At 37.7% G+C, this 20817-nt stretch overlaps 1 protein-coding gene across 1 annotated transcript in view; it reads left to right on the top strand.

Annotated features, from left to right (window-relative positions):
* C9 (complement C9) overlaps nt 1-20817 on the top strand; it is a 61860-nt gene that overhangs the window by 18221 nt on the left and 22822 nt on the right. Inside the window, exons 5-6 of the mRNA XM_081522235.1 lie at nt 5090-5228; nt 16151-16426. Coding sequence (XP_081378361.1) covers nt 5090-5228; nt 16151-16426 — 415 coding nt within the window. The remainder of the gene's footprint in view (nt 1-5089; nt 5229-16150; nt 16427-20817) is intronic.

Genomic DNA, 20817 nt, shown 5'->3' with positions numbered 1-20817 from the left:
TATATACTTCCATTATGCTTATATGGGGCTATGGGACTACATTGAAATAGAGATAATAGGAATAAACAAACTAATCATAGCTACATGCTTATAAACTCTCCAGTTTGGAAAACCTCAACAAGTCATATCAGTCATACACAGTCAGATTCTTTTACACATGAAAGTCACAAGTACTCATAAATTAATTAAATTTATAGTTGTTTTCATTTGAAGGACTCTCATTTAAATTCTCATGCCAGGAGAATTCACTTGTATCACAAATATTTCAGCCTCTTGTTGGTATCTGAGATTCTTCAGAAGTGCTTAGGGAAATCCTCAACCCATCTTGCATCCATTGGAAAAAAAAAAAAATCCATACCAGCTGTAAATGATGTGCTGGACACAAGGAGTTACTTCGGCGTGTGATCTAAGCATAACACCACTTCTGGGAGGGAGCCTGCTCTTCGGCTCCCCTGGTCAATGGGAACTGCCTTGGGTTTTAGGTGCAGGTGTAGAAACAGCCATCTCCAAGTGCTGCCAACGAACACATGCTTTTTATTTCCCAAGCGATGACATTCCATCCATGAGAAGTTTTCATGTTTCTTGGCAGGAAAAAATTGGCTTATTCTAGACTAGACTGGCTGTCTCTGTAGTGGTGGAACCAAGTCAAAAGTTTTGAAACATTTTTTCCTTAACAGTCCTTTAGACTGTGGATCAGCTTCATTGTAACTTTCCAAATGGATCCAGCCAACTGGGCAATTTGCTGTTGGGTAGAACAAAACCCTTCAAACTGGGGTAATCTTACTGTGGGGTGCAAAAAGACTTTTCAGGGGGGAGATAGCTGAGCTTTACAATAATAGTTTCCCCAACTATTAGTTACTTAACTAATGTAACTAATAATAAAGCTTCGATTCCATACATACAGATTTTTCAACTAATAAGCTTGAAGATTCAGGATCATTCATTCAGTTGTCAAATCCATTCTCCTGTTTCACCTCTTCTTTCACAGTCATCTAACTCCCACTTCCCAAAAGAAGAGTACATCCCTCACCCATCTCCTATTTCCCTATGAGATAGAAAAACCAAGAAACAATTCCAAATTTTGTACTCAGTTGGACTTGGACTCTAAGGCCTTGTGAGTCAAGTGGTCTCCAATTCTTTTTACCAACAGCATTTAAAGATGTCCTAATCAATTGTCAGGTAATGGGCTATAAAAATAACATTTAACTAAAGACTAGTTTGTGTTCTTTTTTTGGCATAAAACTCAGAAGATAGAGGAATTGAGTGACATTGCTACGACAAAATTCCTTCTATCCTTATCTACTTATTTATGTGAGTAAAATTTCTTAGCAGTTACATCTATAAAAATGGAAAGTAGAAATGAAGTTGGTACTGAGCCTTATGTTTTTTCTAGCAGTAAGTAATATTATTCTATGGGTATAGTAACTAATCAATTAATTAAAAATAAGCCCCATTCATTTCACTGAGAGATGCTTTTCCAATAAAAATTTTATGTTTATTAACTATTACTAAATTTTAATATGTTTAAATGTACTACTAAAAGTGGTAAGTCAATCCAGAAGAATTTATTAAACACTTAGACCTTATGGTCAAAGAATATTTAATGTTTTTAAAACTTCAATTAATATCTTTTGAGTACAGAAAAGTGTGAAAAAGTGATCAATTATAACTTCCATGCATAAAAATCCATTATATTAGGTTAAAATTCTATAGCAGAAATGAAATAGAAATATAGATTCAAGCATAAAAGGGGGTGGGGGAATATGGGAACTCTATTATCTACTCATTTTGCCATGAACCTAAAACTGCTCTAAGAAATAAAGTTTATTTTTTAAAAAAGAAGAATCAAAAGGAATACCGTAAAACATCTAGCTGTTAAAGAAATATAAACATTGTCATTACTTGATACCTACCATCACTACAGAATTTATATGCCATTGGATTTATTTTTAAAAGAAGCACAATAATTATATTTTAATGTGTAAATATTTGTAGCATGCTGGGAAACTTAACCTTTAGTTCAGTCACTCAGTCAGGTCCGACACTTTGTGACCCCATGGACGCAGCACACCAGCTTCCCTGTCTATCACCAACTCCCGGAGCTTGCTCAAACTCATGTCCATTGAGTAGGTAATGCCATCCAACCATCTCATCCTCTGTCATCCCCTTCTCCTCCTGCCTTCAATCTTTCCCAACATCAGGGTCTTTTCCAATGAGTTGGCTCTTCACATCAGGTGGCCAAAGTATTGGAGTTTCAGCTTCAGCATCAGTCCTTCCAATGAATATTTAGGACTGATCTTTAGGATTGACTGGTTGGATCTCCTTGCAGTCCCAGGGACTCTCAAGAGCCTTCTTCAACACTACAGTTCAAAAACATCAATTCTTCAGCACTCAGCTTTCTTTATAGTCCAACTCTCACATCCATACATGACTACTGGAAAAACCATAGTCTTGACTAGATGGACCTTTGTTGGCAAACTAATGTCTCTGCTTTTTAATATGCCAACTTTTTCACTCCCCTCTTTCACTTTCATCAATTTATCCTTTGCAACTACTCAAACTTAAAAGGAAACATTTTAGATGTCAAACCAAAACCGTACAAGGAGGCATGATTTTTTAGAGTAGACAACCAGAAAATCTGAATACTACCACCCAAAAATATGCTATATATATTTCCACCTGCAGAACATTTTTAATATTTTAAATGTACTTGGCTGCAGCAGGTCTTAGTAGCGGCACTCTGAGATCTTTAGTTGTGGCACAAGAACTCTTAGTTGCAGCATATGGAATCTAGTTCCCTGACCAGGGTTCAAACCTGGAATCTCTGCATTGAGAGTGTAGAGTCTTAGCCACTGGACCACCAGAGCAGTCCTTCCATTTACAGTATTTTGCACACTCATTCCTTCTGCCCTCCAGGCCCCATGTTCAAAACTCAAATCAAATCATGATACTCCTTCTAAAACCATTTTTATGACCCTGCCATGGGGACCTCTTCCTCTTGGGAACTTTGTACATCACTTACCTGTACTACCCATTTGGTACATGCACATTCATCCTTGGACAATTGTTTGAAATTGGTAATTGTATCCAACCCCTACATTGAATAGAATTTTAATGAAATCAAAGACTATATTAACCATCTTAATATTACCCATTGTTTACTACAAACACTACACTACTCATAGATATAACAGTCACCTAAGAGTTCATCACCATTGTTGTTGTTCAGTCGCTAAATCATGTCCTATTCTTTATGAACTGCATGAACTTTGTGAACTCCATGAACTGCAGCATGCCAGACTTCTCTGTTCTTTACTATCTTCTGGAGTTTGCTCAAGTTCATGTCCATTGAGTCGGTGATGCTATCTAACCATCTCATCCTCTGCTGCCCTCTTCTCCTTTTGTCTTCAATATTTCCCAGCATCAGGGTCTTGTCCAATGAGTTGACTCTTTGCATCATTATGAGCCAAGATTAATGTCATTATTCATTGAATACAAAGAGGTATGGGGTCATTGTTAATAAGCTACATAGAAGGCAAATTCACGACAGAATAAAGAAAAAGTACTTGAGGGCTTGTTTAAGAAACAAACACAGATCACTTATTTCCAGTGTTCTATGTATTTGTATTGAAACCTTAGCAATATTTTTTAAAATATTTATTGCTCATAAGTCTGTGAATACAGGAATGGGTGAAAAGCTGAAGCCAAAATTTTAATTTCCTATCCAGCATAAGATGTTTAAGAATGTAAATCATATATATAGAGTTTCTTTTTTCCTCTCTTCCTTGTTCAACTGACTAAGTCTGCTGTTTGGCCCTTTACTAGAAATTTAGGGCCATAGCATTTTTCATGAAAGGTACTTCTGGTGGAGCAAATAGTGAGAAGGAGTTAATTCTAACTATACAGTCAGCCTTGAGAAAGATATTACTGAATCATTTCTTAACTTGCCTTTCATTAAGTTGAGCTATAATGTTCATCTTCTTTGTAGATTCAAAGTTTATTAAGAATGTGCTGTTTATATAAAGATGTTGCTTTTAACTAACCCATTGGAAATAGGATACTTTTCCAATTATTTTTCTTGCATTAACAATGGGTTTACTATCCAAACCCTTTGACAAATTGCTCTTGAAACCAACATCCAGATTTGTAATCCAGCTCATTGGACTCAGGGATGTGGTCCAGAGCAATAGCTTTTGCTTAGAGTTTTGCTTAGAGCATATTTATGCTTTTGTGCCAAGCTACATTATGGATATGAGAAGCAAACCTCTATTGTGGCCTCTCTGCCCTGGGGCCATTTATTCCAGATACAGTCTAGACAGCAAGGATTGTTTCACCAATTAGCACTTCACAAAGAATGAACTGTTTCTTGTTCATATATTGATTTTTGGCCTACAAATCAAAGTCAATATTTTTTAGGCTAAACTAGATTCCTATTTCTGAATTAAAGTTTGCCAAATAACAATATTTTGCTAGGAGAAAAAAGGAGAACCTTTGAGAATGCCTTGCCAGATGAGGACATTTTTGTGTTCCTCTTGGAAAGTGTCATAAGAGTAAAATAAGTCTGGAGGGAACAAGGTTTGCAACAAACAGTGAGATAGCTGGAAGAAAAGGTTTAAGTTTAAAGAGAATGGGGAGAGAAAGAGGCCCCATATTGATTCATAGATTAAAAATTATGTGCATATGTTATACGCCCCCCCCCCGAGATGCTTTGTTCTCAAATAATTTTAAGAGGTGATATTGTAGCATTGGCTTATAGTTCACCAAGGGAGGTTAGCTAAGAGTTACATTAGTGAGAATTCAGCTCTAACAGCCAGATGGTCCCTTGCTTCCTACTTATTGAATTTCTTTCATTGGGCTCAACAGTGGCCTAGCTGCCTAAAAGAGTTTATAAGACCTTCCTAAGGTCCACTCCCCACCCCGGACACAGAGTAGAGGTGACCAGGCTCTCGCTTCTGTTCCTGATTCTATCACACCATCACACGGGTTTTGGGGACATGATTAGCTGAAGCTCTCCTCTCCCAGTTCCCGAGGGCTGCCTGGCATTCGCTCCAGGTATCTCCATGCCTGATGCTACTCTGTTCCTTCTCAGGATCAACATCTTAGGCATGGATCCGCTCAGCACCCCTTTTGACAACCAGTACTACAATGGGCTCTGTGACCGAGTTTGGGATGGCAACACCTTGACGTACTACCGTAGGCCCTGGAACGTGGCTTCGCTGACCTATGACGTAAGTCTTCTGAGAAGAAAACACATTGTTCAGCGTTCGCTGACCAATTGTTTCCATAAGTTTCCTTCTAAATGATGTGAAAAATTCAGTTGAATGAAAATTCAATGTGAACACAAGATTGACTTAAAGAAGAGGTGTAGCTTGAGTCTCTTTAGATAATATACAGCAGTCTATGATCAATCCTCAGGAGCATGCAGTTAGTGGTAGAGTTTTGGCAAATACCTCATCTCTGTGAAAAGAATCATCTAAGGTTCTGATGAAACTAAAAATTAAATTAGTGCTGACTTAAGGACTGAGTACACTGTTGCCATGCTCTTGAGGTTTGGTTTTGGCTAACCTACCAAGAACATCTCTAGATTTGTTTTCCTTCATGTCCCCTTGGTAACACCTGCTTGACTAATGTGAATGGTTATTCTCACTCACCTCAAAACCCCCCATGCCCACTTCTAGTAAAATTATTTCCTAGAGTGATTTTTACTCTACAAAATGCCAGCTCAAGCCTATTGCCTTTCTATAAGTCACTTAAATTCTCTAAAACAATCCACAAACTGCACCTGCCCCCATTCAAAGGGACAGCATTATCACCTTTAGAGATTCATTTTTTATTTAAACAAGATATAATAAAGAATAATAAATAACTTACTCTGATCCAGGAACTACAATAATCTGTTTCTTTAAATGGTTCCATTGGTCACCCATAAAATTTACTTTATTTGGTCATGACAACATCCTTTATTAATGCTGTCAATCCCATTAGTTTGAGAAATATATTACTTTTCCATAATTATAGTTACTATTCCTTTTATTTCTAACAATGTTGTAAATCAGTCCCTACCCATTGCAGCCTGAAGTGATCATCCTGTCTTGTTAAAGATGTTTAATGTCTCAAATATTTGACTGGCATTCTTTCCCCCATGTGCACACTGTCATATTTCTGTTACCTGTAAGTCCAGAAAAAAATCAGTTTTCCACAAATCTAAGGGAACATTCTGGGTAATTGATGTTTCCCATCATGCCAGGTTAACCTTCTTTAAGCATATTTTTTGAAGGGACGTTTTCATCTTTCTAAGAAGTATTACACATTTTCTACTTTCTTTGAAAGAGTATACCAAAGAAGGGAAGCTTTGTCATTGCCGATGCAAGAAGGGTTATTGTGTTGTTTTATTTTTTTTTATTTCTCAGGTCTGTGCTGTACAGTTTTTCTTTGTTACTGTCACCAGCTTGTTAGCTTCTCTGTAAGGTTAGTAGCAGGTGTGAACCAAGAGATGAGGGCTAGAGGGTTGCTCAGGACTGATCTTGAAGCTACATTTGGAAAGTAAGCAAACATTGTCCCTTATCCACAACTCTGAAAACAGATGTGTTTCCTAATTCAGAAGGTTTTGAATTTTACAAGGATGATGTGGTGCTTATCCTGTGTATTACTTACACCCCAGGTGGAGTTGGGAGCAGCATCTTAGAATCAAACATATTAACATATCAATGGCAAAATGAACTGGTATTTACAAAAAGTGGGAGAAATGAAGACCATAAGTAACTTTTTATCAACTCAGATCAGATTAATGCCTCCAAATGAGTTTTGGCATCAAGCTTATAAAAAAGTTGATAGGGATCGTGGACCTGAGTTTTTATTTCGTGTCACCTGAGGAAGGATGCTGATAGAGTTGGCTGGGGGCCTGTTAAAGTCCCCAAATCATCCTCTCCCCCTCTTGGTGCTAGTAATGCTAATGCTCCCAGTATCCTAATCTGTTAAGGTCCACAACTAGCTCAACATTAAAGAACCTGAGTTTATTGAGTGGAAATCTCTATTTTTACCTCTTAGGAAAGGGTTATTTTCTACGCTTTCTAATACTCTTTGGCATATTTTAGCTACTTTTTCATGTATATTCTTATTATAGTGCCTAAAGGCAGAGAATGCATATTTTACTTCCTCATAACCTATTACCAGTTGTCACTCAATACATGTGTAGGATAGGTGCTCAACAAAATTGTACTGGATGACAATTTTTAAAATCTTATCTTAGTTATTTATGGGCAATAATTTACTACCTTTCATTTTTTGAAAGAATTCTATGAACCTATCATTAAGGAATATTCCTTAATAATGACATCTTTCTCTGACACATTCACTTCCCCTCAGTGCCTCTTGTTGCAAATGCAGCTTTGGCTCCAGAGCACACTGCAGAGCTTGGAATCCTAGCCCTTGGGAAGATTACTTCTCCTCATCATGCCTCAGTTTCCTCATCTGTAAAATAGAAATAATAATGCCTACCCTGTAAAGATAAATGAGTCTAAATACGTGAAACATTCAGGCTACTGACACATAGCAAACACTCAATAAATATTAGCTATTCTTTTTAAAAGTATAAACAGAAAAAGACTTAGTTCTGGTTAATTAGAAGTTACATTCTCACTGAGTTTATTGGTTACCGTAAATCAGAAGTGATGACAAAGAACAACGGAAGCCTGCAATTATAGAGGGGAAAAAAAAGTGATGATTACATGTATGAATTAGTTCCTTTTCACTTATTTATCTTTAGTCATCTCTACTTTTGTTGTTGAAAGTAACAATTTGTAAATCAGCTTTCAAGTTTCCATTACAATTCTTTTTAAACCTGAATCTCCATGAGAATGTAAGATTTTGGAGGTCAACAAAGGTTTGGAAAGTGCACCTGGATTATAATCATCCTTTCCACCCCAAATCCTAACAAAATACTGAGTGATTTTATATCGTGTGCATTGCCAGTAATTTCTTGTTGCCTCTTAACTTCCTATATCTACTCTAGTAGAGTCACTAATTTTCTAGACACATCCTTAACCTTGTATTCACCAGAACTATGCTGCCTCTGAAATCTGAAACATTTTATGTTTTGCCTCATCCCGACTACCCAGTCTCTCAGTTGTCACCCTCATTTGTGACCACTAATCTAGCCTTAAATCCCATCTAGACCCAGTTTGGGGGCATCTATTTTCCTTCCAGTCTGTCTTGCTCCTCCTATGTTCAGTTTTTTCCTCTAATCAATCTACATCCATTTTTGACCACTCTTGATAGTATTATCATTGTCCTTGCTTTCTATTCCCTCTAGAAAAACTCCATCTTTGCATGAACCCTATTATTTTTCTGCATAAACTTACCTTGCTGGGCACCATAGAGAAAATCATGCTAATCATTCAAGAATAGGTAGCGTTATAACCACACCCAGGTCTTCCACCCGTCTCAGCAGGTCCACTCACCTCCCCACTCTCCACAGTGTAGTTTAATATGTTAAACAACCTCCTCCAGCTCTTTACCTTATTATTCTGCCTACCTTATTAGATGGCAGAAGCTCCAACTGGACAGAAAATATCCAAGCCACAGATAAGAATCTTCTCAGGTGTTTTTTTTTTCTTCAAAGTTGTACTTATGTACAAACTTATTTGATGCTCAGTTCAACCTCTGTCTCCCTCATTTTCCACCCTGTCCTTAATATGTAAATATCTTTAAGATTCTCGTTTAAAAAACAAAAACACAGAAAAGATGCCCTCATCTCTACATGCTCTTCTCATCTACACTTGCTATCTCAATTTTTGTACTTCCCATGAATTCCCCAACTGGATTTGTTTCCTAGGGCTACCATCACAAAGTACCACAAGTTGGATGGTTTAAACAGCAGACATTTATTTTCTCACAGTTCTGGAGGCTGAAAGTCTAAGATCAAGATGTCGGCAGGGTTGGTTTCCCCTGAGGTCCCTCTCCTTGACAGTAGGGGGCTATCTCCTGTATCTCCACGTGGTCTTCCCTCCATACTGGACTGATCCTAATCTCCCCTTCTTATAAGGTCATCGATCATACTGGATTACAGCCCATCATAATGATCTCATTTTAACTTGATAAGCTTTTTGAAGATTCTGTCTCAAAATGCCATCACATTTTGAGGTAACTGAAATCAGGAATTTCAGCATGTGGATTTTGGGGGATCACAGTTAAGCCCATAACACCAAACCTCTGTTATCTTGTTACCCAAACTGTTTTCACCAAAGTTCATCTTAAGCTTCATTGAATTCCCTTTACTTGAAACAGCCCTTAAATATTGCTGCTACCAGAGTTCTTATCTTGTTTCACAATATCTTTCTACATTGGGCAATTTCATTCCCTCCTGTGGCTTTAGATTTCTCCTCCATCGTGATGGCTTACAAATACTGCATTTACAGCCCAAGTCTCCCTCTGAACTGGGTATCTGTGTAACTCAGTTCAGTCGCTGAGTCATGTCCAACTTCCCTGCCCATCACCAACTCCCAGAGCTTACTCAAACTCGTGTCCATCGAGTCGGTGATGCCATCCAACTATATCATCCTCTATCGTCTGCTTCTCTTCCTGCCTTCAATCTTTCCGAGCATCAGCGTCTTTTCCAAGGAGTCAGTTCTTCACACCAGGTAGCCAAAGTATTGGAGTTTCAGCTTCAGCATCAGTCCTTCCAAAGAATATTTAGGACTGATTCCTTTAGATTGACTGGTTGGATCTCCTTGCAGTCCCAGGGACTCTCAAGAGTCTTCAACACCACAGTTCAAAAGTATCAGTTCTTCAGTGCTCAGCTTTCTTTATGGTCCAACTCTCGCATCCATACATTACTACTGGAAAAACCATAGCTTTGACTGGACGGACCTTTGTGGGCAAAGTGATATCTCTGCTTTATAATATGCTGTCTAGGTTGGTCTGTGCTGTGACTCAGCTGGTAAAGAATCCACCTGCAATGTGGGAGACCTGGGTTTGATCCCTGGGTTGGGAAGATCCCCTGGAGAAGGGAAAGGCTACCCACTCCAGTATTCTGGCCTGGGGAAGTCCATGGACTGTATAGCCCATGGGGTCGCAAAGAGTTGAACACGACTGAGCGACTCACACTTTCGCTTTCATTTTCAGGTTGGTCTGTGTAGCTAATTGACTGCAAACATCACACAGTTCACATATCCAAACCTTATATCCCATCTTTTTCCCAATCCTCTGTTTCTTGCTCTTGAATTCTCTACTTGGTAAATGAAACAATATCTTCCTAATCATTAAACTCAAAAATCTGGAAATCTTCCTCAAGACCTCTACAGGTCCATCTCCCTCAAAGCCCACAACATCCAATCAATCTGCAAGTTCCATTATTTTGTAAAGTCTCTTATCTCTGTTTCTTCTTCTCCATTCCCACTGCCACGCCCACTGCATTGGGCTTTCATCATTTCCATCTGGGCTACTATGTTAGTCCTCCGATCAGTCTGACACTTCTAGTTTTGCTCAGTTTCAATTCATTCCACACACTTCAGTATGAAGATACATGATAAATCTGACCTTATCACTCTGTTGCTTAAATTTGGTGTTGTCTCCCTATAGCCTTCCAGATAATGATCAATCTTCATCTGGCTTTTAATTGCCACACCACCCTCAGCTTTCTCCTCCGAATCTTTTATTTTGGTTAGATGCCTCTTCTGCAAATTATGCAATAGACTTTGCTTTTCTTTCTGTTCAGGTGTTGATTTTGCTATATCATATCTACCTTTGGTTGAATTTCTAGTCATTTTACTTACCATGGAATCCTGAGAAACTAACATCATATATCATGCTAAATAAATAATTGTGTGTTAAGTCATTCAGTCATGTCTGACTCTTTGCAACCCCATGGACTATAGCCCACCAGGCTCCTCTGTATATGAGATTTTCCAGATAAGAATAGTGTAGTGGATTGCATTTCCTCCTCCAGGGAAATAAATGATTATTGAATTAGTAAACAAATGCATGCAGAATACTGACACTCTTGGTTTAGAAAGCAAATGCTTTTTTTTAATGGAGGGAATAACCCATATTCAAGTGAATATATAATTGAAATTGCCACTAAAGTTGACAGGAAGGGAAAACAGGCTTAATAAACATTCCAACTACTCTCTCTACAGGCAGTTTGAACCCATTTAGGAAACTTGGCAGTGAACAAATAAAATTTGTTATATATTTACATGCTAGTTTATTTGTTATATACTGATATTCTTGGGGAACAAGTAAGACTATGCCTATAGAAGCTGCTATCTTGAAAGGAACTATAGTCTACAATGAACTTATTATGGATTCAAATTTGGAGTCATAAGTAGGAGTCAAATTATGAAGATACTCATATGCCATACTAAGTAACTTGGGCATAATCCTGAGGATTATAAAGAAATCATTGAGGAGCATAACATGGTCAGAGTTGCATTTTAAATCTTTGTGTTTTGTGGAGATGAATTTTGAGGAGACAACAACAGAGATAATAACTGAAGAAGGCTATTTTATGATCCAAAGAGATGATGAAAAACTGAACTGCATCTGTAATACTAGAGGCAGAGAAGGAGATATGAGATGCAGCTCTGTCTTAAGAACCAAGAGTTTAGTAATGAATTGGAGATAGTAGGGCATAAGGTCAAGTGCTCAGTTCTGAATAAGACTCCCTGGGTTTGAATTCTGATAAATTCCTTCACTTATCATCCACATGACTCCAGGCAACTTTATTATCTTTCCTGAATCTCAGTTTCTTATCATAAAGTGGGGTAATAATAATACATACTTCATAAGAATTTGGAAAAGGTTAAATGTGTTAATAAGTGCGAAGTGCTTAGAACAGGGTCCAGCACAAAGTAAACTCACCATAGATGAAAAATATGGAGACAGAAAGTCAAGGGAGACCTCCGGTGGATGGTAGGCCATCAGAGAAGACCTGAGATGTGTGTGTGTGTGTGTGTGTGTGTGTGTGTGTGTGTTGGAAGGGGAGATGGGGAATCTTCCCAAAGAAGAGTTAGTTCCAAGAAGATAACGATTGACTTCTGGGTAGAGTTATCTTGCCCAAAATAGATTATATAAATTATATAAATGTGAGGGTGGCATTTGAACTGGAGACAGAAATTTAGGTACCATCAGCATATACCAGAGCATCACTGAAGTCTTGAGAGTGCTTAAGGCCAATTCAGGAGGTATATAATGAGAGAGGAAAGAACAGAGAGAATGAAATCCTAGAACATGCCGATACTGAAGACCTAGGCAGAGAAGATGATCTTTTAAAGATAATAGAGAACTATATTCATTATCTACTGTTATCTTTCAAATTATCCTGAAATTTAACAGTTAGGAGAGGGTGTAGTTTGGCTAGGTACCTTAGTTGAGGATGACTCATGAGGTTTCAGGCAGTCTGCTCTTTCCAGGTTCCTTTTGTCAATTAGTGAGAGATGCCTTTAATAATAATAGCAAGTAATATATGGTTTTATTCTTTATTTGTGCATACAAACTTTTAGTGAAACTTTTAATAATCTTTTCTCTTTACTTTTTATTTCCACTCTCTCTCCAAATCTCCTCAGTTTGAACTATGAAGTATTTTCTGAGGTGTTCTATCGCTTCCATTCCCAGGGCCAGAAGTAATGTTTATTTCTATTCAAGAAGCATCAATTGATAAGTTTTTAAACAGGGTAGATTTCTCTAACCCCTATAAAGACCTTCTGGACAACCACACTTGCCCGCTCTCTGATTTCAGCTTCTCCAACATCTGTTTATTTGATTCTCATAAAGAAACTTACTTCTATCTTTGTGTCTTCCTGCTTTCTGTAATCTTGCCCCTTGACCTCTCTTCAAAGGCTTTTGTTCTCTTCAGAATGATCCCGTACATATTGGTCCATCTCTGAATGTCTGTCATTGAGCTCAGACTTATTTTTGAATGGATGAATTTGGGGCTCTTCAATCTAGCTCTTGTCTCTAGGCTTTCTGGGGGGTGACCCCACCCTCACTATTTCAGGCTTTACTCACCACCAGCATCCTAGCATAGTGAAACAGGACCACTCAACAGCATTCTAACCGACACCCTGACTAACATGCCTTTATACCAGCAAGTAGTCCTTCACACTGCTAAGCTGATCCTTGCCCAGGGCTGGTTCATCTCTAGCCAATTCAGTTGTAAGCACAAATTATGCCACTCTTATCCTACAACCAATTAGAAGACAATGGACTAGGAAGACTGCAGCCTTCTAGAACAATTAGGGAGAGATAGTTTTCTGGTGCCATTTTGTTCAGCTTTGTCACTTCTCAGCATGGAAAACTGAGTGAATTGTCTTCAATTGCTTCTACTAGCCTTAGATTTCAAGGCAATAGAAATTTATTCATTTCTCTCTCTTTTTGTTAATTGAAGTATAGTTGATTAACAATGCTGTGTTAGTTTCTGGTGTACAATAAAGTGATTCAGTTTAATGTAACATATAATATTATTGCATAATATATATATGTATTAATTTTTCAAGGCCAAATGTTCAAGAAAACCTGTTCCATGAAACTTTTCTTCATTTACCACAGAGAATTTGTCAAGCCTTCTTTGGCAGTGTAACATAAAAATGAACAATTCTGCCCTGGAATCAGACTTCCTGGGTTTCATTGCTGACTGGGCCACTCCCTAGCTGTGTGATCCTGGATGTATTTTTTAACCTTTATCTTCTTATCTGTAAAATGGGGATAATTTGAGAAATTAAAAGATAGGAAATTAAATATTTATGTAAAATACTTTTAGCAACTACTGACACAGAGTAAGCACTCAATACATATGTTATGTTAGCTATATTGGAGCTGCATATTAAATTTAATAAATTTTTTATTGTCATCCACTTTTCACCAGGCAATTTACTAAATGGTGAAACTATAGTGGCATGTGGGTAGGATGGATATGGTCCCTGACTTCGAGGAGTTTACCATCTGAAGGTCTATTAAATAAGCAATTACAAAAGGGAAGAGTTTTTCATTTTGTAAGAAGAATCATGAGACCTTATAGGAAACAGATTTGTTAGTCGGTGGGATGAGGAAACATCTCCCTAAAGAAGTGATGTTTAAGCTCAGACTTGAAATAGGAGCGGGGATTCACCAGACCAAGGGATATACAGTACGTATGTGTGTATGAGTGTGTATAATGTTTGTGTTATGGGAAGGTGGAGGAGGCAGGGGAAGTAAAGAAGTTTCCAGAAAGTAAACACAACATAAAAGAGCCCTGTGGTGGGAGGAAACATAGGTCGTGGAAACGGAAAGGAGATCAGTCGGCTGGAGTATAGACAGGGAGAGACTAACTTGGAACAAATCTAGTTTAGAATTTATCTCAAAGGCAGTGGGAAGACAAAGATTTTAAGCAGGGAAGTGACATGGTTAGGTTACTCTTCCCCTTTGCATTGAGCACTTTCCTTTAAAGAAAATTATATACATTTCAATCTTTCCCATTAGATGATAACTTTTGGTTTCTTGTCTTAGTCTTCTTGGGTTGCTATAATGAAATACCAGGGACCGGGTAGCTTTGAAACAACAGAAATTTACTACTCACAGTCCTGGAGGCTGGGCATCTCAGATCAGAGTGCTAGCAGGGTCAGGTGAGGGCCCTCTTCTGGGTTACAGACTTCTTGCTGTAACCTCACATGGTTTCCAGGGACTATGGAGTTTTGTGGCTTCACTTTTATAAAAGCGCTAATCTTTTCATGAAGGCTCCTTCCACAGGCCCCACCTTCTATTAATAATGCCATCCCATTGGGCATTAGGATTTTAACATATGAATTTAAGGGGAGTCATACAGATTCAGACCTTAGCATTCACCATGCATAAAAGTCACTCAGTATATGCTACTAAGTCCTATCTGTGTCGCTGACTAAAGAGATGAGTGTCTCTTTCCAGACAAGAGTTGCAGCCTGCTTCAGGGGACCTCTGGAAAGAGAGTTTAATTGTCGAGATTAACAGCTCTCCCGCTGACGCCTGAAAGTAACCAAGTTGGCAAAGAAAGTTTTGTTTTATTGAAGTATAGTCGATTTACAGTGTTAATTTCTGGTGAACAGAAAGCTGATTCAGATATATATATATTCTTTTTAAAATTCTTTTCTATTATAGTTTATAAGATATTGAATATAGTTGCTTGTGCTATGCAGTAAGACCTTGTTGCTTATCTATTTTATGTGTAGTAGTGTGTTATCTGTTAAACCCAAGCTCCTAATTTATCCCTCTCCCATCCTTTCCTCTTTGGTAGCCATAAGTTTGTTTTCTATATCTGTGAGTCTATTTTGTAAATAAGTTCATGTGTTTTAATTCAAAGTCTTAATTAAACAGCTAACTAAACATCTAGGTTGTTTTAGCTAAACAACTAATTTTAACTAAACAACCAGGTTGTTTAAATTAAACAACTAGTTTTAACTGAACAATTAAGTTGTTTAGTTCAGTCTTTTTCATGCAAAAATGAGCACGGTTAAAAAAATCAAAAAGTCCAAACAACATAAAAGATAATGCAAGAAAAAGCAAGCCTGCCACTACTCCAGAGATCTATCTATTCATAGTTCCCCTTCTCAAGGTTGAACACTCTGTGGGTTGTCTATTTTTCCAGTAATTTTCTATGCATATAGAAGTTTTTTGGGTTGTTTTTTTTTTTTTTTTTTCGATTAGACAGTGGAGTGAAAAGGTTAAGAGGCAGAACAGGGCTCAAGTCTTGAAATTTCTACTTAAATTAATTAATGTGTAAAATGCTCAAAACAGTGTCTGGTATATAAGGCTTTATCATTTCTTTTCTTTCTTTTTTTACACAAATGGGAATATATTGTACATCTGATCTGTTATGCAACTTGTTTTTTAATTATTAATGTGTTAACTTTTGAAAGCTTGCTATGTTCTAAGCCCTTCATGTACATTATTTCACTGATTTCTCATAACAACCTTTGGGCCAGGTGTGGTGAGTATCCCTATTTTATAGACTAGGAATCAGACTGGGCACAGAGAGTTTATTGTGTAATGTTCTCAAGGTTATCAAATCTGTATTTAAATACTGGCAGTCTCACTTTTGTGCCTTCACTCTTAACTTCTTTGCTCTACTCTCTTTCAAATAAGTTGCCTGATTTTTGTCTTTTCCTGTTTATTGTGGGTGATTTTTTTGTATATTTTCTCTAAGACCAAAGCTGACAAGAATTTCAGAACTGAAAATCATGAAGAAGAGATTCATGTACTCAGAACTATTATCGAAGAGAAGAAATTAAATTTTAATGCAAATTTAACTATAAAATATACACCTGTTGAAGCAATTAAAAAGCATAAACGTATAGATTCAGAACATTCTGACAAAGAAAACATCTCAAGTCCTTCCAACTTTTCTGCTGAGTCTATGTTTCGATTTACATATTCCAAAAATGAAATTTACAGACTGTTGTCGTCATATTCTTCTAAGAAGGTAAGATCAAACATTTAGTATAGAAAATATAATGGAATATTTTTCAAACTAACCAAGCATCCTTTTTTTAAGTTTAATTGTTTAGAGCAGATAGTGCTCATAAGATAAAGAAAAATAATACTCAACAAATCTTCAAATGTATAGGTAGCTAGAGGGTCCAGAGGAAGAAAGTTAACTGGAGAAAAATCCCTTCAATTCAGTAGTAATATGAGTGTTTGTGGTTACAAACAAAACAAGCATATTAAGAATTCAGAGCATACTTTTTGGGACTCCCTTGGCGATACAGTGGTTAAGACTTTGTGCTTCCACTGTAATGGGCATGGGTTCCATTCCTAGTTAGGGGTAGCTAAGATCCCACATGCCTGTGGTGCAGCCAAAAAAAAAGAGAAGAATTCAGAACATTCTTTTTGACTGAGATTGTGGTAACAGACTGTTTAATCTATGTTCTCTTCAGAATTACAATGAAAAATCATGCTCAGGAATTTTTTGGTAATTCATTGCAATGTCTTAGAATGATGACTACTTACTGCAAAGTGTATTTCTAAAGTAACAATGCCATGAAATTATATACATTGCATATGAAATTGTCTGCTTACTTTGTAATCATACATTTAATCTGAGACTTTGGAAATGTGTTTGTTTTTTAATATTTAATCCAGATTTAGTGGTTTGTTTCATCTTTGGAATAAATATAGAATATATTTTCTGTAATCAGTATGATGCTGGTAAAATGCTCACTCTCCCTTTTCTGATATCACCTGTTTAGCTATCCTCCTTCCACTTAAAAAATAATACTCCTTCACGTTTAGTATTTATATTATGCCTAATTGTATAATTGGTTTTTTTTTTTAACTTTTGTATTGTGGTATAGCCTATTAACAATGTTGTGATAGTTTCAAGTGAACAGCAAAGGGACTCAGCCATACATATATACATGTATCCATTCTCCCTCAAACTCCCCTGCCATCCAGGCTGCCACATAACACTGAGCAGAGTTACATGTGTTATACAGTAGGTCCTTGTTGATTATCCATTTTAAATATAGCAGTGTGTATGTGTCCATCCCAAACTCCCTAACTATCCCTTCCCTCCATCCACCCCCCAATCCCCAGCAACCATATAATTGTTTTTTATAGGTCAGTACATTGCCTCTATTCACATGCACACTCACTCAAAGAGTGAAGTTGGAAAATCCTTGAAGTCATTCAACAACTATTTAATTGTGGACTTACTATGTGGCCAGGCACTGTTCTGGGTGCTTAGAATACATTTGTGAACCAAACTAACAAAGATTCTTGTTCCTCATGGAGCTGAAAGTTTAGCAGGGAAGAAAGATAAAAATAAGCATAACAGCAAAAAAGGGAAGCTATAGACTCTTTAAAAAATGACAAGTGCTATAGAATGAAATGAAGAGTAGAGTAGCATAAGGCAATCAGGAGTCCTGGCCAGATGGCAGTATTTAAAAAGAAACTTAGGGGACTCCACTGGTAGTTCAATGATTAAGCATCTGCCTTCTAATGCAAAGGACTTGTGTTCAATACCTGGTCAAGAAAATATAATCCACATGCCTCTGGGCAGTTAAGTTTGCACACTACAACTACTGATCCTGTGCACCACAACTAGAGAAGCGCATGCACTGCAGTGAAAACCCAGCTCAGCACACACAAAAAAATTAAAATAAAAAGTTAAAAAGAAGTTTAGGATAGGCTTCACTGTGAAGATAAGATCTGAATAAAGATTTGAAGGGGAGGAAATAGTCAAATATAACTGTCAGAAGGATCTATTATAGACTAGTCCCTAAGATGGGAACATACTTGTACACTGGGCCAAAGTAAAGCAGAAGGAGAAAAAGTTAGTGAGGTTACCTTGAATCAGATAATAAAAGACCTCACAGCCTATGATAAGAGTTTGATTTTTTTCAGTGAGTGACATGAGGGACCATTGGAATGTTTTGAATAGAAAGTTGACATATTTTAATAGATTTTAAATGACTACTCTGGATATTGTTGGGACAAGATTATGAAAGTTAGTAGCAAAAGCAAGAAGATTTGTTAAAACCTATTGCAAGAATCTAGATGAGAGATGATGGCATTTCAGAAAAGGACAGTTGTAGAGTTAAACATGGCTCAGTTTTCGGTCTGAGCAGCCAGAAGAATGGAGTTGCTATCAGCTGAGATGGAGAAAACTTCAGGTAGAGCAGGTTTGGAGAAGAAGACCAGTAGTTAAGTTTTAGATTATGTTTGAGATGTCTATTTGACATTCTATTGGAGACATAGAGTAGTAAGTTGATGTTATGAGTCTGACATTTGGGAAGGAGGTGTGGAATTAAGCTTTAAGTTTGAGAAAGTGTGAAAGTTGCTCAGCCATGTCTGACTCTTTGAGACCCCATGGACTATACAGTCCATGCAATTCTCCAGGCCAGAATACTGGAGTAGATAGCCTTTCCCTTCTCCAGAGGATCTTCCCAACCCAGGGATCGAATCCAGGTCTCCCACATTGCAGGCAGATTCTTTACCAGCTGAGTCACAAGCTGTTAATAAATAGATGGTGCTTAAAGTCATAGGATTTAATATTGCATAGGGACGAGGAATGTTAGGTCCAATGAATCAAGGTAAATTGGACGTGGTCAAACAGAAGAGGACAAGATCGAACATTGACATCTTAGGAATCAGTGAACTAAAATGGATGGGAATAGGCAAATTTAATTCAGATGACCATTATATCTACTACTGTGGACAAGAAGCCCTTAGTAGAAATGAAGTAGATCAAATAGTCAACAAAAGAGTCTGAAATGCAGTACCTGGGTACAATCTCAAAAGCAATAGAATAATCTCAGTTTGTTTCAAAGGCAAACAATTCAACATCACAGTAATCCAAGTCTGTGCCCCAACCATTAATGCCAAAGAAACTGAAGATGACTGGTTCTATGAAGACCTACAATGCCTTCTTAGAACTGACACTTAATGTCAGATGTCCTTTTCATCATCAGTTCAGTTGCTCAGTCATGTCCAACTCTTTGCAACCCCATGGGCTGCAGTATGACAGGCTTCCCTGTCCATCACCAACTCCTGGAATTTGTTCAAACTCATGTCCATTGGGTCAATGATGCCATCCAACCATCTCATCTTCTGTCATCCCCTTCTCCTCCTGCCTTCAATCTTTCCCACTTCAGGGTCTTTTCTAATGAGTCAGTTCTTTGCATCAATTGGCCAAAGTATTGGAGCTGCAGCCTCAGCATCAGTCTGTCCAATGAATAGTCAGGACTGACTTCCTTTAGGATTGTTTGGTTTGATCTCCCTTTCATCATAGGGGTATAGAAGGCAAAAGTAGGAACTCAAGAGACATCCAGAATAATAGGCAAGTTTGGCTTTGGAGTACAAAATGAAGCTGGGCTAAGGCTAACAGAGTTTTGTCAAGAGAAGACACTGGTCATAGCAAACACCCTTTTCCAGCAACTCAAGAGATGACTCTACACATGGACATCACCAGATGGTCAGTACCGGAATCAGATTGGTTATGTTCTTTGCAACCAATGATAGAGAAGCTCTATGCAGTCAGCAAAAACAAGACCTGGAGCTGACTGTGACTCAAAGCATGAGTTCCTTACTGCAAAATTCAGGTTTAAAAAGGAGAAAGTAGAGAAAACCGCTAGGCCATTTAGGTATGACTTGAATCAAATCCCTTATGATTATGCAGTGGAGGTGATGAATAGATTCAAGGGATTAGATCTGATAGAGTGCCTGAAGAACTATGGATGGAGGCTCATAACATTGTACAGAAGGCAGTGACCAAAACCATTCCAAAGGAAAAGAAATGCAAGAAGGTGAACTGTTTGTCTGGGGAGGCTTTACACAGCTGAGGAAAGCAGGGAAGATAAAGGCAAAAAGAAGGGGAAAGATATATCCAACTGAATGCAGAGTTCCAGAGAATAGTAAGGTGAGATAAGAAGGCCTTCTTAAATGAACAATGCAAAGAAATAGAGAAAAACAGTAGAATGGGAAAGACTAGAGATCTATTCAGGAAAATTGGAGAAATCCAGGGAACATTTCATGCAAGGGTGGGCACAATAAAGGACAGAAATGGTAAGGACTTAACAGAAGCAGGAGAGATTAAGAAGAGGTGGCAAGAATACAGAAAAGGACTATGCAAAAAAAGGCCTTAACAACCCAGATAACCATGATGATGTGGTCACTCATCTAGAGCTGGACATCTTGGAGTGTGAAGTCAAGTGAGATTTAGGAAGCATTACTACAAAAAAGCTAGTGGAGGTGATGAAATTCCAGCTGAGCTATTTCAAGTTCTAAAAGATGTGGCTGCTAAAGTGCTGTGCTCAGTATGTCAGCAAATTCAGGAAACTCAGCAGTGGCCACAGTACTGAAAAATGTCATTTT

The sequence above is a fragment of the Giraffa tippelskirchi genome, chromosome 8 (genome assembly GCF_054371585.1).
Source record: "Giraffa tippelskirchi isolate mGirTip1 chromosome 8, T2T-mGirTip1v1.2.pri, whole genome shotgun sequence".
NCBI lineage: Eukaryota > Metazoa > Chordata > Mammalia > Artiodactyla > Giraffidae > Giraffa > Giraffa tippelskirchi.
The sequence above is the reverse complement of the archived record's forward strand: the minus strand, read 5'-3'. Positions and strand labels throughout refer to the sequence as shown.